The sequence below is a fragment of the Engystomops pustulosus genome, chromosome 9 (assembly GCF_040894005.1).
Source record: "Engystomops pustulosus chromosome 9, aEngPut4.maternal, whole genome shotgun sequence".
In the NCBI taxonomy this organism is placed as follows: Eukaryota; Metazoa; Chordata; class Amphibia; order Anura; family Leptodactylidae; genus Engystomops; species Engystomops pustulosus.
This window is the reverse complement of record NC_092419.1, coordinates 44565965-44583271: the sequence shown is the minus strand read 5'-3', so window position 1 is coordinate 44583271 and position 17307 is coordinate 44565965. Positions and strand designations below refer to the sequence as shown.

Below are 17307 nucleotides of genomic sequence, written 5' to 3'. Positions count from 1 at the left end.
ATACTCAAAAAGGGAATGAAAGCATTTGCCCTTACTAGTAATGGAGTCGGAAGTCCTGTTAATTGACGTAGCCGGAAGTCTATACATCGCGAGACTTGACACCACACAGCAACAGATGATGTCACGGCGCCGCCATATTGTGAAGGGAAAACATCCTGCGATGACAGATGCTCTACGCGCAGAGACAAGTTACTTCACAGTTCTGTATTGGGTCCAGTGGACAGGTATAAGACGCACACGAGGTAGCGCAGGTTACGCCGCCTGCTGGTGTACACTCTGGGTAGATTTGTACGTGTCAGTGGTTGTCAGGTGATTCCCCGCCCAAGGTGGCGGCTGGTTTGCGCTGCCGCAGGTCACGTGACGCGACATTCGTCCAATCAGAGAGCGGGGCAGGGGATTGCTGAGAAGAAGTGCTGCGCTAGAAGTCAGTTAGTTTTGGCCGTGAAGCTCTGGTCTCCGCCTCCCCATAGAAAGCCATGAAGGAAGATAAAGAAAACGCAAAACCCAAGGAGAGGAAAGGGGAGCAGGCCGGGGCGGAGGATGGAGACAAGCCCGAGAGGGTGAAGGAGAAGAAGGAAGTCATGAGCAAGGTGAGAGCAGAGGCCTTCCGCGCAGCACATGGGGCCCCGGGGGACACGGCCATCTGTCACACACACTGGCTTCCTGCTCAGAGGTTGCCCATAGCAACCTATCACAACACGTCTCTCATTTTTCGTGAGCCCTAGAAGAAATCGTAAGCTGTCCTATGATTGGACCAGGATTGTGTACAGGTCTTTATAGGTGATATGTGACTGTTCTGACCAGCTCACATGTTGTATGTGAACAGGTCTCTGTAGGTGACATGTGAGCTTGTCTGAGAAGTCACCTCTATGTGTACAGGTCTCTATAGGGGATGAGTGGGAGTCTGAGCAGTCACATAAATGTGTACAGGTCTCTATAGGGGATGAGTGGGGGGTCTGAGCAGTCACATGTACGTGTATAGATCTCTATTGGTGAAATGTGAGCTGGTCTAGGCAGTCGTATGTTGTACTCGTACAGGTCTCTATAGGTGACACGTGAGCTGGTCTAGGCAGTCGTATGATGTATGTGTACAACTCAGGGCCGAGGTCACTGATTGGCTGCCACAGTTCTGAACAAGATATAACCTCACGACTTCCAGTCCAACAAGGACTACAACTTCACTTACAAGGATACTACATCTATGAAAACTTCCGTTATTCTGCATAAAGGGCAAACGACCAGAAGGGGTTTATGTGCAAAGAATCACTATAGTAAATAAAAAAAAATAAATAAATGTATCCATTAATTTTACTTGAAGCAAAAAAAAAAAAGCTTTTGTTTTTTTTTCTTTTCTTACATGGCACCCATGGGACATCTTTTATGATCAAGCATTTCCCAATATCTTCTTATACAACATTTTTCACTTCTGCTCTATGCTTACCGATCCCATGAGGCCTTGGCACCACATTGCACCTCTGTCTGCTAGGAGAACAGTGTAATTCCTACAATCTTAAAATTGTTTTTTTTTATTTTTTTTTTTAAATAAAGGTATGAGCCCATAAGCATGTAGTCAGGAAGGAAGCACTGACATCTACATTAGAAGCCTGTCTTGTATGCATATGTGATAGGTGTCAGGTCTGTGAATATAAATTGGCCTACTTCGTTATCAGAAGATCTATACTAATAGTTTTTTACAATTTGATGGAAAGATAAAGATTGCTCTACACTTATTAGACATTTTTAACCAGAACCTTTTGTTTAATAGGTTGTGATCCGTCGCTTGCCTCCAAGTCTTACCAAAGAACAGCTGGAAGAGCATCTTCAGCCTCTACCAGATCATGATTACTTTGAGTTTTTTGCTAATGACACCAGGTAATCAGTTGGAGTGAAAAGCCTTTGTCCTTATAATTTGGTGTTGTTTTTGTTCCATTGGTTATGTATTCGCTTTTTCCGTTGCTAATATATCTCCTTGTATTTGATCAACAGCTTATTTCCTCATATGTTCTCAAGGGCATATATCAATTTCAAAAGTCCAGACGACATAGTGTTATTCCGAGATCGCTTTGATGGTTATGTATTCATTGATCATAAAGGTATGTTTTATTATAGCTGATGGGGGGAAAAAACAATATTAAAGATTTTTTTTTTTTTACATTTTTTTTTAGTTTATTGGGATTTGCTCTTTGAAGCAGTTGCACCTCTCCAATAAGTGCAGCTATAAATGCAGTACTGTGCTTGGTTGGAATTCAGCACAGTAGAGATTTTGGATAGATTTCAGCATTTGTCAGTACTGTAGTCTCTACACCGCATTGATTATGGACAAGCTCTCTAGATGTTAAATACTACATGGGGATTTCAGCTACAACTCCTGTTATCACTCCAAATATCACTGTGACACCTAAAGCAAAATTGGCAAATGCAGTCCTGAAGTCGCCAGGACTTGACTATGATCCAGTATTTTGCAACGCAAAATCAGAGTCACCGCAGTTACAGATATGATTTCACACTACTGCTGTGTAGTATCATGTCTATGGAGTGTTTTTTTTTTTTTTTTTTGTGAAAATCCTTAATAATTTTATTGTTTTTATCACAGGACAAGAATATCCAGCCATTGTGGAATTTGCCCCTTTTCAAAAAGTGGCAAAAAAGAAAAGCAAGAAAAAGGATTCCAAAACGGGGACTATTGATGATGGTAAGATGCTTTCTTCTGTATCTGATATACAAGGCTTTTTGGCATTCGGTTTGAAGCAGTTTAACCGGGTTGTCCCATTAAAAATGGTCTTCTATATAACACCGCACCTATCAATCATATATGACTTATTCTGTGGCTAAGTCATAAATACTGTCCATGAGAATATAAAGGGCTATCTAGAGCTGTTAATTGAACCTGGAGCCCCTCAGGCTCATTTGCATACAATCTTTCATCCTGGTGGTAAATGTCCTTTAAGCAGCTGTTCTTGTTAAGAGTTGTTGTCATATACAAGTATACATATACAAGTATTTTTAGGACATTTGTGTTGTTTATTTTCAAAATTCTTGATTTATTAAATATTTTGAAATGAAATGTGCAAAAGAAAAAAAATGTTATTAGTGAGCTTAGGTTAGCTAATTTCTATTAAAACAAGGGTAGAATCACTGATCCACCAGTTATTTAAAAAAATACTTACCTTATATACTCGAGTATAAGCCTAGTTTTTCAGCACAAAAAAATGTGCTGAAAACCCAAACTCGGCTTATACTCGAGTAAAAAATATATAGGTTTTACCAGGTTTTTGTGGTAAAATTAGGGGCCTCGGCTTATACTTGGGTCGGCTTATACTCGAGTATATACAGTATTTGGTAATACCAGCACATATTCATAGACTGTAAGCTGTTGGGAGCAGGGCCCTCGCTCCTATTGTTCCTTATGACTGACTGTCGGCAATGTTTTATTTTATTTGTATATGTTCCCTATGATTTCTAAATCGCTACAGAATATGATATATAAATACAGATTTTTATTAAAGTGAGGCAAGTAAGCCTGGAATTTTAGTACATCATGAGATCTACTTCTCAATATGTTTTGCCTGCCATCCCCATTCAATAATACTGCTCTGTCACCATTTACTTTACCTATAAAATATATTGTTTTACTCATTTCTCTCCTTCTAGATCCAGAATACAGAAAGTTTTTGGATTCATACAGTGTGGATGAGGACAAGCCTACTTCTACCCCAGAGACTTTGTTAGAAGAAATAGAAGCAAGAAATAAAGAAATGATAGGTAATGAAAAATATAGTCTTAAGGATTTTTTGTAATTCAGGATTTGATTAATGCTCAGGGGGGACCTGTCACTTCTGCAGTATGAAGTCAAATTAATGTCTTTCTGCTCAGAGATGCTTTACAAAGCTGTAATCACCACCCAAACTTGACTTGACTGGTAGCCCTTAGGTACTTTTCATCCGGCTTCTTTGATGGAAGCTTTCAGAGCTGCTCAGAAGTGGAAACTTCCAGCAGTAATATGGATAGGACTCTGGTTTTATGTGTTATCCTGTGTTAGCATGCTATACAACATTACCCTGAAGTCCAGTTGAAGAGGGTTTTCCTGAGTCTAACAGTTATCCTCTGTCTTGTGGTCCAGCTTCTGGGACCCCCAGCTCTTTAGAGATAGGGGATCCTATTTTCACTAATGGGTGGAACAGCAGAACAAGCATGCACCCTGCAGCTCTATTAATTAATTAATGTGAGATAGCCGACCACTTACTAGGGTCCTGGTCGTCAGACACACACCATTCACCTTGTTGCCCCTTATTCTGTGGGTAGGGGGTAACTTTAAAACCGGGGGCTTCCCAGTTAAGGGTAAAATGTGATGCAGTTATTCAGATGGAAACTTCTCACCAAATACATAACACCAGGCTTTCCAACACAGGTTTTAACTGTTGTGCTCAATATTTTTATGGGGATCTGCATGGATTGTGATACACATTTTGAGGTGATAAGTGACTACCAAAAACTTCAGTTTAAGCTTACCATAAAACTTAATATTAAACGCTTGATTTTTTTTTTCTTCACAATATACAAATGACATAGCAGTCATAAATATCTGACAGGCCATTAATTTCTTCTTTGCTTTATAGCTAAGAAGACAACTCCATTGTTAAGCTTTTTAAAAAACAGACAGGTAAGCATGTAATCTTGCTCATTTATTTTTATTTTTTTTTTATCCAAATAAGTTGTAAGTACTCATATATTGCTATTATAAGGTGCAATGGTATCCTAAAATAGATGTACCATGTTATCACATTCATACAATCCTATGTATTGCTTACAAAAGCTAACAAAAACCCAATCTACCACCAGACGTCAATATATTCTTTGAAATGCAGCACATATAATCTTCATAATTTTCTCTATAAACTAATACTGTATTGCAAGATTAGTTTATTGACGTCTTGGTAACTGGAGATTGACAGATAATAACTTGTATGAACGATTTTACAGAGAATAAGGGATGAAAAGCGCGAAGAGAGAAGGAGAAGAGAACTTGACCGTAAAAGATTGCGTGAAGAAGAAAGGAGGAAATGGAAAGAGGATGAGCGAAGAAAAAGAAAAGAAGCTGAAAAACAAAAGAAGTTTGATAGAACTCCAGAGAAAGAAACTGAAAGAGTTAAGGATGAGCCTAAGATTAAGGTATCCAGAATCACACATGAAAATTGGATTGGAGGTTAATGTTTAAAAAGAGACTTTTGTTACCGTATATACTCTAGTACAGTGGTGGCGAACCTATGGCACAGGTGCCAGAGGTGGCACTCAGAGCCATTTCGGTGGGCACTCAGGCCATCACCCCAGGCTGTTTGGAACTGCGTGGAAAAGTGAGAAGGTGTGGACAGGGCTGCATTATTTTTGGAGATCCTCCTGCTGGACCCATAATTCTTCCTGTACACAGGGGCTGATACAATTGAAAGATGTGGAAGAACAGGTAGAAATAAGTTACTGCTTAAAATACCATGTTGACACTTTCTGAAATATAAGTGGGTTTTGGTATTAGTTTGGGCACTCGGTCTGTAAAAGGTTCGCCATCACTGCTCTAGTATAAACCAATTTTTTTCAGCACATACTAGGGGGCATATAGTCAATAGGTTTTTTCCAGATCTTGCTGCCATTAAAATCAATGTAAGTGATCTGTAAATTGTCCATCTGAACAGTTATGCTACATTATGTGGATGTATGACTGAATGAAGACCTAGCTACTTTATAGCACAACATATTCAAGTTCTGGAGTTCAAAACTTTTAAAGTAGGGTCAATGAATTATAATCTATAGCACCCTACACTGTGCTTGTGTCCTGAAATCAGGTACCAACAGGCTTCCATCTTTCCAATATATACAATGTTTTTGGAACTATAATATACACCCCAGATTTAAACAAAAACTAAATATATTTTGAAGCCAATTAAAAATTCCCTTACATCTGCATCGCACGCATCTGCAATATACACATGCATGCACAGACTGCACTGCTAAATTCATCCATGGTTATGTTTATTTAACTTGCTTTAATTCTACTTGAACCTGCAGTTTGCAGATAGTTTTTTACCTCTTCCGGTTCATCCTCTGTAAGTGGCTGATACTTTTGACATCACTGCAAAACTGAAAGTCCTGTACTGCTGCTGTAGGAATGTTATATTTCTTCCTGCACTAATGGTTGGATGGTGTGAGGAAGCAAGGGGGGAGTGGCGCAGATACGCTCCTCCCTCATAGATTGGGTGAAACGATTTGTCAGTGTCTCAAAGACGACAGTGAGAGGTTCTGGTAGCGCTGGATTCTCCTAAATTCAGACTTTAAGACGCAGGCACTTTTTAGCAGGACTTGTTTTGCTGAAAAGTGAGTCAATTAGTCCAATAAATATGGTAAGCTGTGTATAGAAACTGTATACTTTTATACTGCATTACATTTAGCCCGACCAGAAGTGTGTCCCTGTGATGGATGTGGCCAATCATTTGGGTCAGAAGTCTAAAGAATATGTCTTTATTAAATTGCAATGTATTGTCTCCATAGCTTCTTAGAAAGCCTGAGAAAGACGACGAACGAGAGCCAGAAAAGAAATTTAAGCCCAGAAAGCTGGAAAAAGATGGCGTGAGAGAAGAGCGCATTCCAAATACCAAGAGATTAGAAGGAGAAACTGGAGAGGAAAAGTTGAAAAGGTAAGTTACCAATGTTTGTGCTGAAAAAGCCCTACTCTGCATGTACTCCCTCCGGAGCGGTCCTTCGGTGTCCTCTTCTCCCCACAGCACGTGCCTTGCCTGGCCGGCAGATGCAAGTCTATGCGATCTACTGGCATAGAACTATGACAGGCAGTGTCTCTGCCTGCTGATGGGGAACCCGTGGACATGCTGTGGGGAGAAGAGGACTAGAAGAGGGTGAGTACTAACTTTATTTTTTTTAAGGGGGCACTGTTTTGGACTCGTTATTAATGGGGGCACTCTGCTGGACATGTTATTATAGAGTAGCGTTTCCAGCCTAGACTTGTACATGAGCCAATAAGTATTACCAGATTTCAAATTGGGTACCTCAGCTTATGCTCTGGTTGACTTGTACTCAAGTATATACAGGCAGTCCCCGGGTTACATACAAGATAGGGTCTGTAGGTTTGTTCTTAAGTTGAATTTGTATGTAAGTCGGAACTGTATATTTTATCATTGTAATCCCAGCCAGAACTTTTTTTGGTCTGTCGTAAGAATCAATATTAACAATAAAGCTTCATTACAGACACCTGTGATAACTGTTACAGTTGTTTACTGTAGCCTAGGACTAAAGCAGAGAAAATTACCAATTACCAGAGGTCCGTTTGTAACTAGGGGTCGTATGTAAGTCGAGTGTTCTTAAGTAGGGGACCGCCTGTATATGGTATATCCCTTTTCATGTTTTTTTGACCTGAATTAATTTTGTTTCTGTCTGCTCTCATTTGTCTACCTGTTTTATGGCCACAAATTCCTTGGGCACTGTATAGAAATATGAACACTCTTAAAAAATGTACCACAAAGCAGTTAAGAATGTTGAAAAGAAGTTTAAGAAAATAATCATGTCTTAAACAGAGTGATAATGTTTTGGCCTGGATGTAAATTGAGGTGCTGAGATTTTTTTGAGATTATGGGGCAGATTTACTTACCCAGTCCGAGGATTCGGGTCTTTCGGCGATTCACTAAGGTCTTGCGCCCGATGTTCACAACCCCCCCCCCCCTTTTTTTTTTATACCCCCGACGGCCACGCCCCCGATATCCGTCACATGCAACCCGGCGCCGATGAGTCACAATCTGATCATGTGCGCCAAATAAACCCGGGGGAATTCGGCGGAAATTTTCGGGAAACCCGACGAAAAAGAACGATTCGGGCCCTTAGTAAATGTGTCCCTATGGGTCTCTTTATGCTGAAGTAAATTATCTGAGGTGTCTGCACTTTTTTTCAATTGTTTTTAGTTAATTCTACAGCTCAAAGGCTTTGCAGCTTTCCTGAAGTTAATTCTTTTCATAAAAACGGCAAAACAAATTTTATGTAGATTTTTATGTGCTCCCGTTGCAGATGTGAAGATGACTATATAAAAGATTATAGAGAAAAGGATTACAGAGATAAAGACTATGATATAGAACGACGCCCGAGGGAAAAGGAGAAGCCACGATATCATGAAGATGATCGACGCAAGCAGAGAGATAGATATGAAAAAGACCGATGTTACCGGAGACGGGATGATGACTTTAGGAAGGAACGGGAAGTAGTAAGAGAAAGATCGAGGAAGCAGGAGGTTAGTGAATCTCATTCGACTAGTGATAAAGCTGAGCGTCCATCCCGAGAAGAAAAGAAGGAAGATATGGCCAAAAGAGATCGAATAAGGAACAAGGTGGGACTGTATTAATGTTATCTTTCAACATGGTTGATTTGGGGCTTTATTCGTATTTCTTCTGTGAATGTTTGTTTTTTTCTTACACTCTCATGAAGGCTCAGATTGTTTTGAAACACAAATTTAAGATGTCAGCCTAAATGAGTGTTGATAACCAACTAGGTGCTTATTAAAGGGGTTGTATGGTGCATAAAAAAAATAAACTTGTACTTCCCTAGTCCAGCGTTCCTACATACTCTGTTCTGACAGCTTCCGGGTGGTCGGGCATGCCCAGCTGCCACCATGTCCCAGCACTGTATCAGGCCTTATGGACGTGCTCATCTGGTCGGAAGCTGTACGTGCAGAGCTTCCGTGCTGTAAACAACACTTAGGTACCGCGGCACAACACACTGGGAGCATCAGACGAAGTACGAGGTTTTTTTTTTTGTTTTTTTTTTTTTTCATGCAGACCCCGTCGGGCCCCCTCGCTATTTTTATTACTCTCGGTAGCCTACAGTTGAGCTTTTATGTTTCTATTTTTTTTTTTTTTTTTTTTTTGTGGGGGCTCAGCCGGCATATTAAACCAAAACCTGTGAGATGTCAGTATGATGGTATTTCTGCAATGATCGCTATGACCATATAAGCTTATAACATTATATTCTTTTCTTTTGTATTAAAGGATCGCCCTGCAATGCAGTTATATCAACCTGGGACACGAAGCAGGAGCAGGTTAACACCATGTGATGAAAGCCCTGTCAAATCCAGCGATCAGACAACTGAGAAGACGCAGGAGAGTGAGACCAATGATGCACAAAAAGAGGAGTAAGGAGCTGGAGGATTTAGTGTCCTGCCCGTTGCGACAACCAAAGAATACAAACTCTGCAATCCAGAAGTGCCTTCAAAGAGAAGGAATCGGGAACAGGCAGGGACAGTGTCCGGAGGAAAGGCATAGAGGCACCTAATGGGTGTATATCGTGCAGAGTTTGGCTCAGAATCCATAATGGGTTCACATAGCAACCAGAACTGGTGGAATGTTTAGTATATAGTACTAATGGTAATTACTAGTGGTAATGGAGAGAGAGTGAGAATCTCAAGTTTACAATATCTTGTCTTGTGGCCTTAATGAAACATGAGTCCTCCATTCCCGTATTGGCAGAGGGTTATAACAGAAGAATATTTTTGATTGTTCCAGCCCAGTGTTACATGGGCCGTTTCCATAGAGCTTGCCCTGTATTTCAGTTTTGCTGTTTAAGTGTTAATAAAGATTTTGCTTTTTATTCCTTTCTCTAACGTTGGACATTCTGGAGAGAAGAATGATCGCTGCTGTACAATGCTCACAATAATGCTGTAACTTTTGGTTTTTTGGAATTATTTTCATACAGATCTTTATTACTTGCAACAAGAGAAGTCTACATTGACGTATTCACAGGCACGCGGCGGCTTATTTTATCACGACTGGATCATATAAACTATCTTAAATGTAACCTATATGATTTCTTAACATTTTTCTAGGAAAAATAAAATGAGATTTGAATCAAAAATGCTGCTTTTATCTTTTATGCCTTGATTTACGTATTCACAATGCACTAATGAAGAACAATGTAGCATGTGCATTCCCATCTGGTATACTATGATACAAACTGCATGCATACACACACGTATGACCCCTATACTGTTATATCCTTTTGCAATGGTGATCAGAGATTAGCAAGGTGTAGCATATTTGTATTGAGGCGTAGCTATATTTTGGGCTGGCAACTGTGGAATTGCTTTGGCAAGTAAAAGGAAGTTGCTACTGGTATATACACAACACAATTTCATTCATTTCAAGCAGAATATTACTTGATTTACACAAAACAACCCTCTACCCCCCACCCCCCAGGAAGATTTCCTCAGTTTGAGTCAAGTGACTCCTATAAACCGGTAGGGCCCACTACCTCATATTATGTGACCTGTGAACAATGCCCGATTATATACATGTGTGTAGTACGTGTGTGCCCTATCACTGGATAGCATGTTGCTGGTAGAAGCAGTCAGCAAGCATTTCTCTCTGTTGTACGGGGCTTATATCGGCCCTGAGGGCGCGTTCACACGTTGCACTTTGGTTGCGTTTTCATTGCGTTTTAAAACGCATTACAACAGCTGAGAAGTGTTGATTTGCCTAATTACATTACTATTCACATTTGTTAACGCTATGTTAACACACGTGTTAACAAAATGCATGCGTTAACAGTAATGTAATTGGGCAAATCACCTCATCGCAGCTGTTGTGATGCGTTTTAAAACGCAATGAAAACGCAACGTGTGAACGCGCCCTTACTTGTACTGGTGGAAATGGTAGGGTGCAGTATTCAAATCCATGGTTCTTTCATTTTATAAACCACTATCAATACATTTTAAAGTAGATTAACCCCTTTCCAGTCAGGATCCTTTTATGGGCAAGTGTGGTTGCGTCATCCAGAAAATCAAAGGGATCTGTAAATTAGATGTATAACGTCACAAAGGCAGAGAGCTCCATGCTGAAGCTAAAGGTGTTGTCCAGTGGTCGATAAATACGACTGCTTTGTTACAATAACAGTTCAGGTGCAATGAGACACAATAATAATAATAATTACTATATTTATATAGCGCCTACAGATTACGCAGCGCTGCACAGAGATTGCCAAACCAGTCCCTGTCCCCATGGGGCTCACAATCTAATCAACCTACCAGTATGTTTTGGAGGAAATCGGAGGGCCCAGAGGAAACCCACGCAAACACGGAGTAAACATACAAACTTTGCTGATGTTGACCCGGCTCGTTCACGAATAACACTTCACTATCATATTTAGGCCCCCCTCATTGTAGCTCCCCTTCATACTCTACCCCCAGGTTGTTCCCCACTTCATACTGTGCTTTTCCAGCATCTCCCCCTCAGGCCGGCGCCACACGTGGCGCTTTTGTCTGCGTTTGCAAAAGCAAACGCAGACAAAGTCGCGCCCACCGGGGCAGTCCTTGGCCCGATCGCATCGGCGTTTCTATGGAAACGCCTGCGATCGGGAACGAGCCGCCGGTGTTTCGCGTTAAATTAACGCAAAACACCGGCGGCTCGTTCCCGGTGGGCGCGACTTTGTTTGCGTTTGCAAGCGCAGACAAAGTGCCCTGTGTGGCGCCGGCCTCAGTGTCCCCTAGCTGCTCCCTCATAGTGTTCCCTCAGCAGCTGCCAGTCCAGAGTGTGTCTCCAGACACTTTGACTCCATTTAGGGCGCTGTCCCACGTTGCGTTTGCAAACGCAGACAAAACCGCCGATGGAAACGCCTGCGATCGGGAACGAGCCACCGGTGTTTTGCATTAATTTAACACAAAACACCGGCGGCCCGTACCTGATCGCAGTCGTTTCCATAGAATTGCAGATGCGATCGGACCGCGGACCGCCCCGGTGGGTGCGGTTTTGTCTGCGTTTGCAAACGCCACGTGGGACAGCGCCCTTAGAAACGGAATCGCACAATGCAAAATCCTGTTTATTGTAGCGTTTTTGACGCAGCAGAAGACCAGTTTGCAAATGCTTTTTATAGTCTTAATCATATAAAAACAATTGTCTTTTGCACCCTTGAAAAACCCATAAAAGTTGGGATTGCTTCCCAGCAAAATGCAGATGTAAAAAAAACACATCCCAAAACGTGACGCGATCCAATTAGAAGTTTATGTACTTTTTAAAAACCCAACGCAAAGGCCGTTTTTGCAAACAACAAAGAGAAAGCAGGGCCACAAGCACATGCATTTAAAAGGAACAGGAACAGAAGCATCTTTCCAAATGTGCCTAAAATGCAACAAAGACGCAATGCACTGTGGGACAGGGCTGAAGCAAGCACTGTGGGGGGGAGCTGGCAGAAGCCTAGTTCCACCTCCTTTTCCCAGTCTCCACACTGCAAATCAGCAGCTAGCATGTCAGGTGGTGATATATGGAGCACTGAGTGAAGCAACTATGTCCCGCAGGTCTCCTCTGCATTCTGCCTTCTTGTCCCGATGAGCATTACTTGTCTCGGGATGAGAAAGTGGGACACAGTAGGAAAATTCAGGACAAACTCCCAACCATCCAGGACAGCCCTAAAAACCGCCCTGCAGAATCCGAATCCCATGGAAAGTTGGGGGAGGGGGGGGGGGCACAATTTCTTTTTTTTTTTAAGTTTTACACAAGTGGAGTTTTTCACCACTCTAGCCACCATAACGTGGCAAGGGTAAAAAATATTTAGCATTGAGGCAAAAATACATTATATATACCCTCTCTGTGACATTAGCCATAACTCTCATTGTGAAACCAAATGTTTCTGCGTTGCCCACCGACCCGTTCACTAGTGTAAAAGCAGCAAGCATTGCATTGCTAGATATATAAGTCGACACTACAGGGGCAAAATCCTTGTGTGGTAATGTGACGTATTTCTGGGTGACATGTCCATCTTTGTTTTGTACTACTGTAATGATGGCCAATGTCACTGTGTAGCTCCTTCTGTTATATTGACTAGTACCGAACGTAAGGACCAGATTTATTGTGAAATGTTACTTTTATGTTTAACTAGTTCACGACCGCCCGCCGGCATGGAGAAGGCTCACGGGCTGAGCCCTCTCCATAGCCGGTAAGTCTTTGCTGCATATTGCAGCAAAAACTTACCGATAACACCCGCGATCGGTGCTAGCACCGATCGCAGGTGTTATCACAGCGATCGCTGCCGACAAAGCTGCCGCCATCTTGCCTAGGATCGTCGCTCCCTGTGACGTCATCGGGGAGCGGCGAACCGTCGCCATGATAGCACATTTTAATGAATGAGGAGGAAAATCCCTGTATACTGCCATACTGCAGTATGGCAATATATGATAGGATCGATCAGACAACCTAGGGTTAAAGTACCCTAGGGAGTCTGAAAATAGTAAAAATTAAAAATTAAAAAAAAATTCAATTCAGAAGATGGCAAAATAAAAAAAGAAAATTTGTACAGGAAGTTTTTATTTTTGTAAATGTATGAAAACATTATAAAACCTATACAAATTTTGTATCCCCGTGATCGCACCGACCCAAAGAATAAAGTAGACAAGTCATTTGGGACGCACAGTGAAAGACGTAATATCCAAGCCCACAATAAAATGGCGCAAATGCGTTTTTCACCATTTTCACTGCATTTGGATTTTTTTTCCCGCTTCCCAGTACATGGCATGGAATATTCAATGACATCACTATGAAGTGCAATTTGTTATGCAGAAAACAAGCTGTCACACAGCTCTTTACGTGTAAAAATAAAAAAAGTTATAGATTTTTGAAGGTGGGGAGTGAAAAATCGAAATGAAAAAACAGGAATAAAATTCTAAAACATTGCCTGATGTTCTATATTAAAAGAAACATTTTTTAATCGGGTTCCCCCGCAATTCGTCCTCCGACCGATAGGTGGAGCACTTACTGCGCTGGACATATTAGAAGAGCGTCTCCCGCCTGCTCGCTCTCTATTCCTCCGTGCAGGTAACCTCTGCCCTCTGGCTTCCGTCTTCCTCTTTCTCCCCCGCCATTGTGGTGACTGGGTCGCTCGGGATCATTATGGTGAGTGTATCCGATGTAATCCTGCGTGATGCTGCGTTATCTCCGGTCCGGTGGTCCGCAGGATGGCGGCGGGGGGCTTGAGCTGTCGGTTCATGTGTATATTGTACCGGGGGTGTATAGGTGCCGGGTTATACTCCCTCTTAGGGGCTGCTGTGTCTTGTGCTATAGAGATATTACTCTGTGCTCTGGAGGACTAAAAGTACCACAGTGTCCTGTGAGATCAATGCGGGGCAGATGAGGGCGCGGTGACCCCCGCACTGTGGTAATGGCAGAGCACAGCGCACACTGTTTGTATTGGAGTCCATGGATCCACTGCTACGTATTTGTGGGTCTGGTTTGGGCGCTCAGAGCTCAATGATTGGTAATGGCCGTAGCTGGGATCATTGGCATCATTCACACATGGCAATGGCCTGTTCTCCATACAGTATGTAGTGACAGCACATTGTGTTGCTGTGGGCATCTGTGTCTGTGCATTTGTTACCTTGGCAGGGGATCCGCTGGCAGTGTCAGTGGATCAGGCTGAATAAAGATGCAGGTCAATAATTTCCTACCTATAATCCTACAGCAAAGCAAGAATCCCTGTGACAGTCTTCCCTCTAAAGAGATGCGGAGATGCGCCATGTGTGCCGTTTTTAAGCAGTCCATTAAAAAATGCATGTTATTTTTGACAGGTTTGACCAATTATCTTAATTCTAACTGTTCAAAAACGCATGCTCTTTTTGATGGAATGCTTAAAAACGGGCCAAAGACGAGTTCAAAATGCCATCACCCTAAGGCTGGCGGCACACGTAGCGCTTTGTCTGTGCTTGCAAATGAGCCGCCAAAATTAACGCAAAACACCGGCGGCTCGTTCCCGATCGCAGGCGTTTCCATAGAAACGCCGATGCGATCGTTCTGAAGCCCGCCCCGGTGGGCGCGACTTTGTCTGCGTTTGCAAGCGCAGACAAAGCGCTACGTGTGGCGCCAGCCTCAGATGCCATGGTGGACTGTATGCACATTTTTTAACTTTTTTTTTTCCTGTGCACATTTAAGTGGGAAGTTTATGAGCTGTTGGTACTCTGGTGTCAGCTACGGATGAGGGTATTATTGCTGTATCTCAAATTAACAGGGTCAATCTCAAGATGACTTGTGTATATGTCCTCTTAGTTTATATCTGCATCACAGAAGTGGCTCATCTGCCCAGGATATTATATAATAACCTAAATGCTGTGTTACTGAGTGGGTCGTGCAGACTCGCATTTATCTTGGTGCCGTTACCCTGCAGTAGAATATCTCCCCACATCAAAATGTGGGAGTAGAGCGAGCAGCGATTCACACCTCAGGGGATGCATTCGTCTAGGGACTGATAATTGCAACTGTTGCCTCTAGTTCTGCGTCTGAGTAATACTGGCAGGCTGCATATACACAATATGAGAGTTTGGGGTGCCCCTTCCTCACTCATGACTTTATGTAGTCTACTGCATTATGCTAATATAGTGACGTTCTTTCCATTCTTTTATGGAAGGTGAGATGTTTTGAGTATTGATGGTTTCTATTCTTTTTCTCCATCAGTCGTCCCACAAGACCTTCAGAATCAAGAGGTTTCTTGCCAAGAAGCAGAAACAGAACAGACCAATCCCACAGTGGATCAGAATGAAGACTGGCAATAAGATCAGGTATATATAGAGCTCTGCACTCTGAGGGCACGGTCACATGGTGCCTTTTGGTTGTGTTTTCATTGTGTTTTGAAACTTATTACAACAGTTGTAAAACGAGATGTTAATGCATGTGTTAACAATGTTAACATGTTTACATTGCATTTTGTAAACGCAAATGTTAATCGTAATGAGGGAAAACGCTACTCAGCTGTTGCAATGCATTTCAAACCGCAACCAAAACGCACTGTGAACGTGCCCTAAATGGGAGAAGTGGGAAAGTGCTTTCTACTTAAAGCTACAGACGCTGGTGACAATTTATCCAGTTATTGTAGACAGATGTACTTGGTGCAGACATTAGCGCCTCATATCCCATACTTGTCAAGCTGGCATAGGTATTAAGACCGTCTAAAAGCTTAATGATGAACGCTACTCCAATTGTCGGCCTTGTATTTGAATGATTTTAAGTGTCTTCGCGCTGTGCTATTAACCCCTTAATGACATGTAACGTAAAACTCCACAGTACTGTTAAGGATGTAAGACGAGGGCTCACAGGCTGAGACCACTTCAAACATACTGGGTTTTTGATGTATGATGCAGCAAAAAAAAAACACTAGAAACACCAGAGATCAGTGCTGGCCCTTCCTCCTCTGGTAAACTTGTCCCCTGCACACCTCCTTTGCACATCTCCTGCTAAGCTGCAGCACAAACAGGGAATGAATGACATGTGTAGGGTCGTGTTATCAGAGGAGGGATGCGGCGTTGCAGTCTGACTCTGCTCGGGATCACCCGGCTGGCTCAATTCACAAGATTACAATCCAGTCGGGGTTCATTCTATAATTCACAGCTGCTGATTGATTTCAATATCAAAATGCAGAGAAACACACTACAGTAAAGGAGGTAGGACCTTCGGATATGCCTGACAGGTTCCCTTTAAAGCATTTTGTGATGAATTGTTACATGTGTGTTGAAGGATTCAATGCAGGTTGCAATTCCAGTGCTTCTTTATAGTGGAAGTGCTGTCATTTTCCTGCAGAAATGAAAGATGTCAGCTTGTTTGATGGATTTTTTCTTTTATTCAAGGAGAATTCTTCAGCGCTGACAGCTACATGTTACTGCTGTTTATGTACATATAGTTAGGACTAGCTTATGCATATTTGTTATTGTGGTAGTAAAATGTGTTGTAATTACAGGTACAACTCCAAGAGAAGACACTGGAGAAGGACCAAGCTTGGCTTGTAAAGAACCTGGCCGATGGCAGAGCAGATATCTGTGGGTTCCTTGTAAAGACCTGATAAAACATCTTATTATACAGTTATAATTTTGTAGCATTATTGGCTATTTGCATTGGAAATAAATAAAAAACATAACATCAGTATGTGTCGGTCTATTCATTTATATACAAGACCAAAGCTGACATCAGGTCAGATGTCTTCGGGTGCTATCCCACGTTAGTTTTGAATCTGGTTTGTAATAAAATCAAAACTCGCTGTGCTTGGCCATTTGTATGCAAACGCGTGCAATTGGCAATCAGCACCTGGTGTCTAAATGCAGGACTCCGGGTGCTGATTGCCCAGTGTGACTTTATTCCATTACAAAACTGAATCAAAACACTAACGTGGGACAGCACCCTGAGGCTGCACCACACAATGCTTAATTTTTAGCAGTGTTTCCCTGAAAACTGCTACAACAAAACTACCTGACATCTAATAATGTGCATCTTTTTACTATAGTGTTGAATCACCTGCCGCTAG

The 17307-nt window shown here is 42.0% G+C and overlaps 2 protein-coding genes and 1 non-coding gene across 5 annotated transcripts; all 3 read left to right on the top strand.

Moving 5' to 3' along the window:
* Nucleotides 1–122: 122 nt before the first annotated feature.
* On the top strand, nt 123–9894 carry UPF3B (UPF3B regulator of nonsense mediated mRNA decay). Of its 3 annotated transcripts, none has more exons than XM_072125334.1 (10): nt 123–224; nt 1766–1872; nt 1987–2093; nt 2594–2692; nt 3652–3762; nt 4617–4660; nt 4981–5169; nt 6538–6683; nt 8059–8374; nt 9033–9894. In XM_072125334.1, the coding sequence occupies exons 1-10, from the start codon at nt 168–170 to the stop codon at nt 9177–9179; spliced, it is 1323 nt and encodes a 440-aa protein (XP_071981435.1). In that variant the 5' UTR covers nt 123–167; the 3' UTR covers nt 9180–9894. The 3 variants fall into 3 exon arrangements, with proteins under 3 accessions (XP_071981435.1, XP_071981436.1, XP_071981434.1); XM_072125335.1 differs by having other exon boundaries at nt 132–590; nt 8059–8278; XM_072125333.1 differs by having other exon boundaries at nt 133–590.
* A 3866-nt stretch (nt 9895–13760) lies between these two features.
* On the top strand, nt 13761–16931 carry RPL39 (ribosomal protein L39). The gene is made up of 3 exons (XM_072123961.1): nt 13761–13919; nt 15471–15574; nt 16747–16931. The coding sequence occupies exons 1-3, from the start codon at nt 13917–13919 to the stop codon at nt 16793–16795; spliced, it is 156 nt and encodes a 51-aa protein (XP_071980062.1). The 5' UTR covers nt 13761–13916; the 3' UTR covers nt 16796–16931.
* Nucleotides 16532–16666, top strand: LOC140101504 (small nucleolar RNA SNORA69). Its single transcript, XR_011850100.1, has one exon. It is a non-coding gene; the product is annotated as a small nucleolar RNA SNORA69 (small nucleolar RNA).
* Nucleotides 16932–17307: the final 376 nt, after the last annotated feature.

Bases quoted from the DNA above. Each gene is read 5' to 3' on its own strand.
- UPF3B (XM_072125333.1), top strand. From the start codon at position 477: ATGAAGGAAGATAAAGAAAACGCAAAACCCAAGGAGAGGAAAGGGGAG. The intron at 2,693-3,651 runs GTAAGATGCTTT...CTCTCCTTCTAG, and splicing joins AACGGGGACTATTGATGATG to ATCCAGAATACAGAAAGTTT. The intron at 6,684-8,058 runs GTAAGTTACCAA...CTCCCGTTGCAG, and splicing joins GGAGAGGAAAAGTTGAAAAG to ATGTGAAGATGACTATATAA.
- RPL39 (XM_072123961.1), top strand. The intron at 15,575-16,746 runs GTATATATAGAG...TTGTAATTACAG, and splicing joins AAGACTGGCAATAAGATCAG to GTACAACTCCAAGAGAAGAC.